The 11266-nt window shown below is 42.7% G+C and overlaps 1 protein-coding gene across 1 annotated transcript; it reads left to right on the top strand.

Annotated features, from left to right (window-relative positions):
• Window positions 1–9805: 9805 nt before the first annotated feature.
• On the top strand, window positions 9806–11266 carry LOC104598852 (GATA transcription factor 15-like). The gene is made up of 3 exons (XM_010261102.3): window positions 9806–10309; window positions 10469–10594; window positions 10724–11266. Exons 1-3 carry the CDS (start codon window positions 10289–10291, stop codon window positions 10997–10999), a joined length of 423 nt encoding a protein of 140 aa, XP_010259404.1. The 5' UTR covers window positions 9806–10288; the 3' UTR covers window positions 11000–11266.

The following is an 11266-nucleotide window of genomic DNA, read 5'->3' as shown; positions in this document are numbered from 1 at the left end:
TGGGGTCTTGTTCCAAAAGCAGAGTGCAAGCTTGCATGTGACCAAATTAAGATGGTTAGAAAATGGCTTTATATGTTCATTAAACAAGTTATATCCCAACAAACTACTGACCGCAGTTGAACATTATGATCCACATATATGTGTTCTTACATCTTCGGCTTATTTGCTCTTTCAAACTTTTAAATCAACCACTGTTTTATATAGTAAGGTTTCCAAAATTTTTTTGAATGTATGCATGTGAAGACAGAGCTATACTTATCTCCATCTCGCATTAACAATAAAGGTATGTGGACTAAATCGTGTGAATGTGAAGTTGAAAATTGAGGTATACCCAACTATGTTGAAAACAGAGTTAAACGTATCACTCAATCTTGCATCAACCTAAATAAAAAAAAGGCACTCCCACATACCTGTTATCTTGAATGTAGAAGGACGTTTGAAGAGAACAGCACAGGAGAGAGATTGATAATGGCACTACAGCAGAGAAGATGTCAACCATAAAAAATGCCAGCTCAAATAAGACAACGGTTGTGAGTAAAAAAAATAAAGGCTCAGTTTGGAAGGAGTACAAATGCATACTGTACATTTGTATTTGTATTCCTTCCAAACTGAGCCAAAGAGTACAAATACAATTATGTACAGTGCAAATGCATGCAAAATAATACAAAATATAAGGTTTTGTATAGGAGTGTTTTTTACGTGGAATATGAAGTTGGTTGCCTGTGGAAAGGAAAACTCGGAGTTGTAAAAAGTGAATATTCAACAAGGATAACAGTTGAAAGGAAAAAAAAAAAATAATAATAATAGTAATAATAATAATAATAATAATAAAGGAAAGAATGAAGATTGAAGAAGAAACAGCAAGAATATAGGAAATAGTGATTTTTACCAGAAATTTGTTGCTGCCTGTGGAAGGGGAAACTCGGAGAGAGTCATTAGAGGAGAAAGAAGGCCAAAATGAGACCAGTTAGGGCATTTTTTTAGGGTTAAGTACTCTGCAACTCAATGCAAAATTCTGAATGACAGCCCCTCATAATCTATTAGTAGCCACCCCCCCCGCCCCTTGTAAACCACATCCTGCCTGTGAATTTGGCATCAATTCACGGGCAGGATTCATCCCCTCTGTACCGTGGGGCTAAACAATTCTGATCTGGACTGATCAGTCATTCTCCCTAAAATATCGACCTTTAATCCAGTTTTGCATAATTACCTAAGTGCTCATGTTCATACATGAATGAGAATTTTCATCAAGAATAAGAACAATTCTAAGGATCGCTAGAAGTGATTCTTTGGAGTAATGCCAAATGGGTCTTAGTTTCTTTCAAAAGAACCATTATATTCTTGACTTCTTGTTAGGTGTGGTTTGTATGTTTTTTCGGCTTAAGATTCCATTGTCGGAGTAGGGCTTTGAAATTATGGAACCGATCAAATTATACAGGCCCTTAAGCATGGACTAGTAGAGCCTTATTTTAAAAAAAGAGGTAGGCGAATTGAATGGTTTTTGACACTTTCGGTAGAATTGGTCTAGCAATGTCAGAGATTGTATGGTGATGGAGAAATTTTTTTAGTGCAAGGTATGGTTTCTGAAAAACTATGATGAATATTGATTGTTTAGTTATCAGTTTTTTAGGTATCATACCTTCATTAATGGGTGTTAGATTAGGTTTGTGGCCAATTCTAGTTCAATTGAATTGTTGAACTTGAACCCCCCCCAACCTTAGTGTATTAACGTAGGAGCATTTGCATTACACTTTCCATGTAGTTACAGTTCAGATTAACTTTATGGTGGCAAGACTCCTTTATTTTCCTTGCTTTTAGTCGGTAAAACTTTTAATTTATATATGTGATTCGAGGTTTAACACTAATGAGATATTATTGTTTGCTTTATGTTTCTCTTAATTAATTATTACAAAAAAATAATACACTATTTTGAGCTTGTTTCATGGTTTTCAATTTTCATTCATTAAACGGAGGTTTGCATTCATTATTTTTGTCTAAACGTTGGAATTAAGGATGACAATTTCTACCCTCATGACAGGGTGGTTTTTTTTTTTGGAAAAGTACGAATATGTCCAATGCAGATTTCTGAATTCCACTGCAGATTTATAAACATCAAAATGTTAAAAACCCCCACTCTATACACCGATGTCTGCTCGTGAATTGGCATCAATTCCGAACTGGCCCCACTCCAACTGTACTTTGGGCCTATGAATTTTGACGCTAGGCCGAACTGTCATTCTCCCTTTTTTTTTCCTTGAAGAATGGGTTTCGGGGCGGGGATGGGATTTAGGATTTTACAATCCATATGGGTGCAAATAGGGTACTGTATTCGGCTAATCCCAGCCCTCCCCGACCCACATGTTGTTGGTAAGCAAATAAATTTTATGTGCTAGATAATAATATTTTAAATTTTACATAAAGTATAATTGATAGTTTTTGTGTTTTTTACATGCCTTAATCAAATAATTGGAAACTTTATTGATTATTTGTGTTATTTTACTTATTTATTACTTATATATGACAAGAAATATTAGGAAATTAGAAGTGGGTTCTAAACCCAACCCTCTCCTATCCTTAAATGCAGGGAGAGTAGGGTTGGGAACGATTTTGCATTTTTATATGCATGGAGTGTTTTGGATTCTCAAAATCCAACCTGCTACGTGTTTTGGGTCAGGTACATATTGAGAGGTTTAGGGAGACGGATAGGATTTAAAATTTACAAAACCCTCTCCAAACCCACTCCCTTCTCATTCCTAGTTGGAATGTGTTGGTCATTCAACTTGAAAATCTTTCTCAGATGCCAAAATAAACATCCATGTGTTTGTACTCCAATTTATGGCAATTTGATTGTTAATTATCATCTTCTAAAGAGCTGGAAATTGATTGAATCAAGTTGGATCTTATCCATTAGATTTAATTTAATTTAAATAAATTAATAAAAAATGATCAAAATATTATTAATTATCAATTAAATGAACTAAAAAAATACTTCAATATTGTATTTCATGAATAAAATTAATTAAAAATTACATGATACAAACCTGGGACATTATAAGTGGTTCTCATTTCATGGTTCTAAGAACGGTGGCATGGTTCCAAAATCATTCCAATCCTTTTTCCCTTTTTGTTTTTGAAAGTTGCAACTTTTTTTTTTGGAATCACAACAATGCAAAAAGAGTCTATCATGGTCATGGTTCTTTTTTTTAACCACTATAAATTAACATTGATTATATACTTCGTATGTATATTTACTTTCACTATGGACTTTTGATTGTATGATTCATGATCAAATAGATACATAATGTGTGACACACTATATAAATGCCATGTCATGCTTTCATCAGTGAACCATGTTTTTGATTGAGATAGCTAAATGTATTAGAAAAAAAAGGCTATTTTAATGGTTCTGAAATCAAGAATAACATATATAAATCAAATTGGGTAGGAGTGGGATCTACATCTGATCCAATTACGAATAATTTGATTTCAGATCAAGGTTTTAAAAAGGTGAAGGTATAGTTGAGGCCTAATGGCCCAAAAAGATGAGGCATAAATTTCAAAAATTAAGAAAACATTAATCAAAGTTTATAAATGATAAAAATAACATTTCGTGCATAAAGTTAGAAGAATAAAAAATATAAATCCATAAAATAGAAGTTTATAAACAATAAGTTTTAGCCCTTTAACGTTAAACAAATTAATAACTAGTCAACTGACAATTATAAAGCCTTTACATTTCATGTTTCAACATCCAATTTTCTCAAATAAAGCAAATGATTGGCGTGGAGTTGGTCCCATAGCTAGTAAAATAGCTATCAAATTCAATTAATCCACTTTTATTCTGCATCAGCCTTAAGGGTCAAATTTATATGGCTTCAAAAAAAAAATAAATAAATTTTTTGATTAAAAGAATCCTCATTGTCATCATCAACATCCAAGCCTTGTCGGCAACATGAATCCCATGTCCTTTTTGGTCTACTCGTATTTCTTCTGGTCCCTTCACTTTGTAACATATCGCTTCTTCCCATGCTATTCTTGGTCTTCTATGCATTTAACCAAGCCATTTTAGTCTACTTTCACTCATATCACCTGTTGTTGCACGGATTAGCTGAGGGCAACACCGTCGCTAGGGCATACGGCTCCCTTCGAGCCAATAACGAACATCCAATTTTGGCACCTTGCAAAGCATGAGTATGCCAGGGCGGCCAAGGCATCGCACACCTCACCACCCAACTCCAGTCGCAAATGGCCCCTTGGCTCCCAACACTTAGCACGACAGTAAGAAAAGTGGCAACCCCGGCTGCCTTAACGGTATACCTCAGCCAGTGACCCCGACCATCTTGGCTTCGCAGCCTAAGCAAGCACTTGGGGATGAAGTAGGCCAGGCGAGCTAAATCTCGGTCGCACAGCTCTGCCTCGGCTTCCCCCCTATCTTGCTGGGCCACCTCGGCTTCGCCTAAGAAAAACACTTGGGAGGAAAGTAGTCCAGGTGAGCTACAACTCGGTCGCACAACTCTACCTCCCCCCCCCCCCCCCCCCAGTTACCCAAAGCGAGTGTATAACGAGCCATTGTAAGCCATTTTTTGCCTTGTGATCTCCTCGAAGGAAGGGGCAGGGACCCCTCGATAAGAGAGAGAGAGAACACTATGTACAAAAAAGGCTCTTCATTTCATTCATTTGGTCAAGTACAAGCATTTACAAAAGTTTTTCCTTGGCCTCAAAGGCCGAGCACATACACATAAAAAAAGAACAAAGTAAAGATAGCACAAAAGCAAAGAAACAAGAAGCCATCTACACTTCACCGCTAGTAGGGAGGGCAGTAGAGTCCTCAGCGCCATCAACAACCCTATTGGGGACCTTGGCAGTCTCTTCGGGAGTGGGGGAATCCGGATACACCTCCAGCTCGTCCACCTTGAAGTCTGGAATCATCTTCAGGATGGCCTTCTTAGTGTCCTCGATGCCCTCAAGGTATGTCTCTGACGCATAGTTGGTGAGGCACTTCTAGTACTCCACCGTCAACTTCTAGATCTGGACAGCCTCTTCCACCCGTACCTCGGCATCAGCTACCCGCTTTTGGGCCTCCAATGCAATCCCCTCGAGGCGAGCCCATTCCTCCTCGGACCTCTTAAGGGCCTCCTTCATGCAGCCAAGTCGAGCCTGCTCTGCCTTCAAATCATCCTCCTACATTTGTCGGAGCTGCTTCTCCTCCTTCAAAGTCGAGACAGCTTCGTCCTGAAGGCACTCCGTCAAAGCTACACTCAGCTAGAGCTTCTTGTTGATCTTTTCGACCCTCTTGAGGTGGTCGCAGAAGAATTCCACTCGGTCCCCTAGATTGACGAAGTGATGACAGACTTGCACCAAGCATTGTCAGTAAAACGAACAAAACTCAAGAAATGACAAAGTACGAGAGAGGAAACTTACCTTGGCGAAGAAGGTGAGACCCTCATCATGAACAAGCATGGGGTCAATCTGCATCATCTTGTATCGGTCCTTCGAAGGGACCACCCCGCTCATCAGGGCCTTGCCGACCCCCTCCTCATTGATGGAGTCCCCCTCTCGAACTTGCCACTAGGGACGGAACAGCCGGGTGAGACGCTCTCCCTCCTCAGTCGGGCCCTACGCGGACGAAGGCCCCACGAGGCAGCCCATTGCGGGAGGCTTCTTCATCATCGCGCCCTTAGCAGGGCATTCCTTGTGCGCTAGCTTTTTCGGTGATTGCTCTCTGCTGGCTTCCTCGACTGGCTTCTTCTTTCCCCCATCGGCAGGCCTCTTCCCTCGGTCCCCTCGGTCAATGGGGACTTGTTGTGGGTTGACCTCCCTGGGGGGGATGGGCATCTGCCCACCCTCGCGGGTACTCCCTTGGCAGACCTCGGCGTTTGCCCTCCTCGTGTGCTACTGCCTTGACCCTTATTCCTTGTACGGACGGTCTCCAAAAGCATCTTCTATGCATCCATGGGAACCGCTACAAGAAAAAAAAAGGAGTCAGTAAGCCGAAGATGAAGGGAACATTAAAAGACTCTGAGACCTCTCCTACCAATGGGGGTAGGGCTGAGCCCCACGAAAGGCTTGGCTCGAACTCTCCCCAGCACGAGTAGGTGAGCTATGGTAGCGGCCTCCTTGTCTTGAAGCAGGGGGGGCACCTCTCGACTGTGGTACAGGCCTCCCCTCATCTTGACCTGAACGACCAACCTTCGGGGCAGGAAATGCAAAAGAACTTGCCCTTCCAGTTATGGATGGACGAGGGGTTATCAACGGGCTGAAGATAATACATGCCAGCCTCGAAGGAGTGCTTCCTCGGCAAGGACAAAGCACGAAAAAGCTTTCGTGTCAACTCCACGTCCCAAAGTCGGGACAACACTAACATGGAAATTATGGTTCTGAGGGCATTGGGGGCAAGCTGGCTGATGGTGATCCCATACCACTTCAGCAACTCAAAGATTAGGGGATGAAGGAGAAAGCTAAGGCCAAACTCTAAGAAGTGTTGATAGACGCAAATCTCCCCTTCCTTAGGGGTCCATAGTCGGTCACCAACATCGGGCACCCTAAGTGTATAAGATCGAGGTATGTGGAACCGCCTGGCCAGGGACATAACTTGGTCCACATCTAGAGATCTGTCAAACTCTGAACGTGGCAAGTGGTCCATAGTCACCCCTCGGGTAGCGTATTCAGCTACCGCCCTAAAGTTGGGTTCTGGGACCGGCTCCCCCTTGTCCTGGGGGGACCCCTCAGGCTCCCTCTGCGTCACCGATGTAGCACTTTCACAAGGAGGGTCATCGCCTCGGCGGTTGCCCTCAACGCCCCCGAAGGCTACCCTATCCCTTAGCACCATCACCCCTCGCTGAGGAGAGACCACGACTGCCATCGGTCCCAAATTGGAACTAAGTGGAGTAGGAGTCCGAAGAGAGCTCCCTTCCGAGAGATTGGAAAGTTCATAGCACTCGGGGCCTGAATCGGAATAAGACATCGGATCAAGGTGTTACTTAGACGAACAAAGGCTAAAGGCAACTAGAAGAAGTGAACTAGCCGAAGGCTCTGGGAGCAGAAATCACTCAACAGCAAAGGCGCCTAGAGACAAATGATGAAGAAAAGCGTGACTAAGGCCCCTATTTATAGAAGAACGAACGACCCAGATCCTGTTGGATCCAACGGTCGTAAGGCCTCCGCCTTCGTAACCTATCCGCGGCATGGCACTCGGCACTTGCCCTCGGGGAAACGAGATGATGTCGAGCGAACCAACAGGCCCACTCATCGTAATCCACTAGTTCGGGCACATCAACCCAGTGAACGGGTGGTCCGATTCACCCGAGGACCCATCCCCCTTACAGAAGACTCTCCTCGCACTCGACCCACATCAGGCACGGTTTCCGACATATCAACCCGCAGTACCCGTCGCGTGACTCCAAGCCGTTGCCGCGAAAGTACAAGGCATGGGCTCGGCCTTTCCGAGCCCCTCTCGCTCAGACTCCCTAGCCAGAGCCGAGCCCCCTACAACTTTATCCTTCTCCTACGAGCAAGAATCAGACGAAGCATAAGCGGGACAGATGCGACGCCACTGCAGGGCACCCTTCACCAGATGAGCCCGATGGCGCCTACCAGCAATGATACTCCCATTAGCCGAAGTTGAAGTCTCACCCAGACCTCCACCTCGGCCTTGAGAGTGGGGGGGCAAGTGATGTAGGCGCATTCCACTTGGACAACACCAGGTTGATGCGTGTCCAGCCAACAGGCGCTAGCTGGGATCCATTGCGGTGTATGTGGGGCTACGTTGTGGACCTTGTAGGCCCAACCGTGGGATGCCGCGTGGCATCGCGAGACAACCACGTCCTACCCCTCGTACAGCTCGCATCTGGGCCATTTGAGTCCAACTACCTCCAGGCGGCTCTGAGTATAAATATGAAGTAACCCCCACAAGGTTAAGGATCTGGAACCAAAGAGACTCTTGGTATTCGTATTATTGGGGACTTAGTGCATGTGAGAGACCTCGTCTTAGCCCTCGCCCGCACCGGACTGTTTTCTCCTTGTGCGCACATACTAACTTGACCGTCGGAGTCCCTGCCTCAGGTCCTCACCCGAGGCCTCTGACATCTCCTCCCTTGTAGAGCATCCTCCCTCACTTCTCTCGGATGCCTCATGCATGCCTCTAAGGAGCCTCTCCTTGGCTACCAGTCCTCGGCTGCCAGCCTTTGGCCTCTCCAATCCTCCGAGAGACAGCACACCTCGGCCACCAGCCTTTGGCCTTGTCGGTCCTCGGTGCCTCGAGTCCCTCGGTTCTGCCCCGGATCTTAAGAGTGAATTTACAGTGTTGCCCTCGGCTAATCTGAGCGACAACATCACCTATTTCGGATACACTCCTAGATTCATTCCAATGAATTCATTTATGATTCTATCCTTTTTAGTTTTCCACTCATTCATCTTAGTATATGCATTCATGCCATATGATATGCTTTTTTGACTATACAATGTATGTGTTTGGTTCCGTTTATGTTTATTGAGTAACGCTGTCACATAGGCACCCCATCAACAAAGACCTCATTAATTGCATCCATATGTATAACACATATCGATTTCTGTGCGCCTCCCCCGTTTTAGAAAGCCTCATTTTAAAGCTTCCTAAAACGGGTAGGAGTCTAATGGGGCCTATGTATTATAAACGCCCTCATTAATTGCTTTTCTCATTTTACACATACAAATACAAAACTTTTGCTTATTAATTATTTTTCTCGATTTTACAGCAATACAACTATCTATTTGGCAATTACACTTTTAACCCACATCCATGCTAACTTGTCATGCACATGAAGCCTTAAAAATAGCCTAACTTATTTTAATGTTTTCTTTGAATCCTGGTTTTCTCCTCACAACACTCGCTAGAGGGAGCCATGGCCCCACACCCTATCCCTTAAAATTTTAAAAATTCCTCAATTCCCATATATCTCACTTCTATTTTTGCCCTATCTAAATTTATTAACTTTTGCCCCCTCAGAAAAAAAATCCTTTAACTCCATTCTTGGGACTTGCAGCCACACATCCGGAATATCTAAAAGTAATTGTATGTTATCATTTATGGAAAGATATTCCTAATGCGTGGTTGCAATATGCGCTCCGAAGATTGGTACCAGAGCGCTGTATGACTACGAGGTAGCATATCCGGATTCCTTTTCTCCAACCAACAAAAGTTTTTTTGAAGGCATTTTTTTTTAAAATTCTTAAATTGCGCGCTCTCCCTCTCCCAAAGGATTTTGATTTTCTGAGTTTTCCAGTAAAAAAGTTTTTGCCAATGGAATTGCATTAATGGTATATTAAGCCCAACCTTGGTTTTGTAAACATTGTAAAAATTAAATACAAATACTATATATCCTAATTTTTACTTCTATAATTTAACGACGAAAATGCCCTTTACTCAAACATTTCATCCTCCACCCTCCTCGCGATCCCTAACCCTAAGCAAACCATACCACTCTATTATATTATACCAAAATACAGAGTAATCTCTAATTTACCTAATAATTTTTGCTCTAAAATTAAAAACAAAAAGAAGGGGTTTGCTAGGGCTAGGGCTAGGGCTAGCGAGAGGTGTGGATCGGATCAAATGTTTGAGTGAAGGGTATTTTAGTCATCAAAATGATCAGAGTAGAAATTAGGGCATTTTATTTATAATATTATTTATTAATTTGGGATATGAATGAGAATAACCTAGGGTTAGGCGGCTAGGGTTTCGTGTCGTGTCTCGGTGGTCAGAATCACCCACTATGTTATGTTGTGTGTCGGTTCCTTCCTATTTCATTCTCCTCACTCACTCTTTCTCTCTGCATGTCGGTCATTCTCTACTCTCCACTACTTCCTCGTCTTCTTACCATCATATTCTATTCCCCTCTCTCTCTCTCTCTGGTATCTTGGAGCCTGATAACGGTTCGTCGGTTCCTTGTCTCTCATTGATTCGTCAAGATTTGATCAATTCTCTTATAGAAAAGCATTCTCTCTCTGTTTCTGTTGCTCCACTTCACTACATCTGTGTTGTGTCTCTGGGTCTTTTGTCTGGGATCTCTTCCTTAAATGCAATACCTATTTTTGCTACGGCTACATTTCTCTTACATCCTTCATTTATCTCGCTATCTGAGCCCCACTTTATTCTGATTCCTCTTCGCCAAATTATTAGGGTTTTGGTGTGACAGAGGAGAGTATATTTTGTTGCTTAAAATAGCCCACGTAGACCAAGTGGTTAACTCTATTTCGTCAATTTGGCCCGCCTTTCTGGGTTTGTTTTAGTTCTTCAAAAGCAGTGATAGAGATGGTGGATCTCAGTGAAAAGGTGAGTGATCATTTTGCTCTCTCTGGCTCTCTGTCTCTTCCCCCTTTCTTTTAATGAGCTTTTCATTTTCATCATGGATGCTGGATTACTTATCCATGATCTTTGCTTCGAGGGGACTGATTGCTTTGTTCTATTTCATTCTTCCCTTTTCATGTACAGGGATCGGAGTCTGAAGACATGAACATATCATCGGAAGAAGGCCAGAGGAACGAGGCCAAGAAGAGCTGTGCCGATTGTGGGACGACAAAAACCCCTTTGTGGAGAGGTGGCCCAGCTGGGCCTAAGGTGATCACTTGTCAAAAACCCATTTGCCTGCTCTCTGATTTTATTCATTTACGAATTCAGGTACAAGTTGTATTGGGTTATATTTCACCTGATTGTGAATTTTCATTTTACATCTTGTCTGCGATACAGACCCTCTGTAATGCATGCGGGATCAGATACAGGAAGAAAAGGAGGGCTGTCCTGGGTTTCAATAAAGGGGGACCCGAGAGGGAGAAAAAACCTGCTGCTGCTAAGAATAAAAAGCTGGGTGTCTCATTGAAGCAGCTGAGGCTGCTAACATTGAGAAGAGAAGTTTGGTTAGAGAGATGGACGATAGCGAAGCAAAGGAAATTGGGGGAAGAAGAACAGGCGGCCGTACTATTGATGGCTCTGTCTATGCATAGAAAACGGGAAAAAGAAACCTGACCACTAATACAGTAATACCTCCTTTTTTGTATTTTCTCTTGGTTGATGTTACTCTTCAGTATCCGGGCCCCTCTCCCAATCTGTTCTTTATTTTTTTTGTTTTGATTTTGTTACAAAGACAAAGAGAATGGAATTTGAGTTCTGAAGCGGAGAAGAAGAAAGCAGATTGGATGGGGGATGTGACATGAACGGATGGATTGGAAGCCACAGATAGGGGCATGTTTTGCTAACATAATATTACTGTTTATTATTATTATTTTTTTTTTT

This window comes from Nelumbo nucifera, chromosome 3 (genome assembly GCF_055504915.1).
Source record: "Nelumbo nucifera cultivar China Antique chromosome 3, China Antique-T2T, whole genome shotgun sequence".
In the NCBI taxonomy this organism is placed as follows: domain Eukaryota; kingdom Viridiplantae; phylum Streptophyta; class Magnoliopsida; order Proteales; family Nelumbonaceae; genus Nelumbo; species Nelumbo nucifera.
The sequence above is the reverse complement of the archived record's forward strand: the minus strand, read 5'-3'. Positions and strand labels throughout refer to the sequence as shown.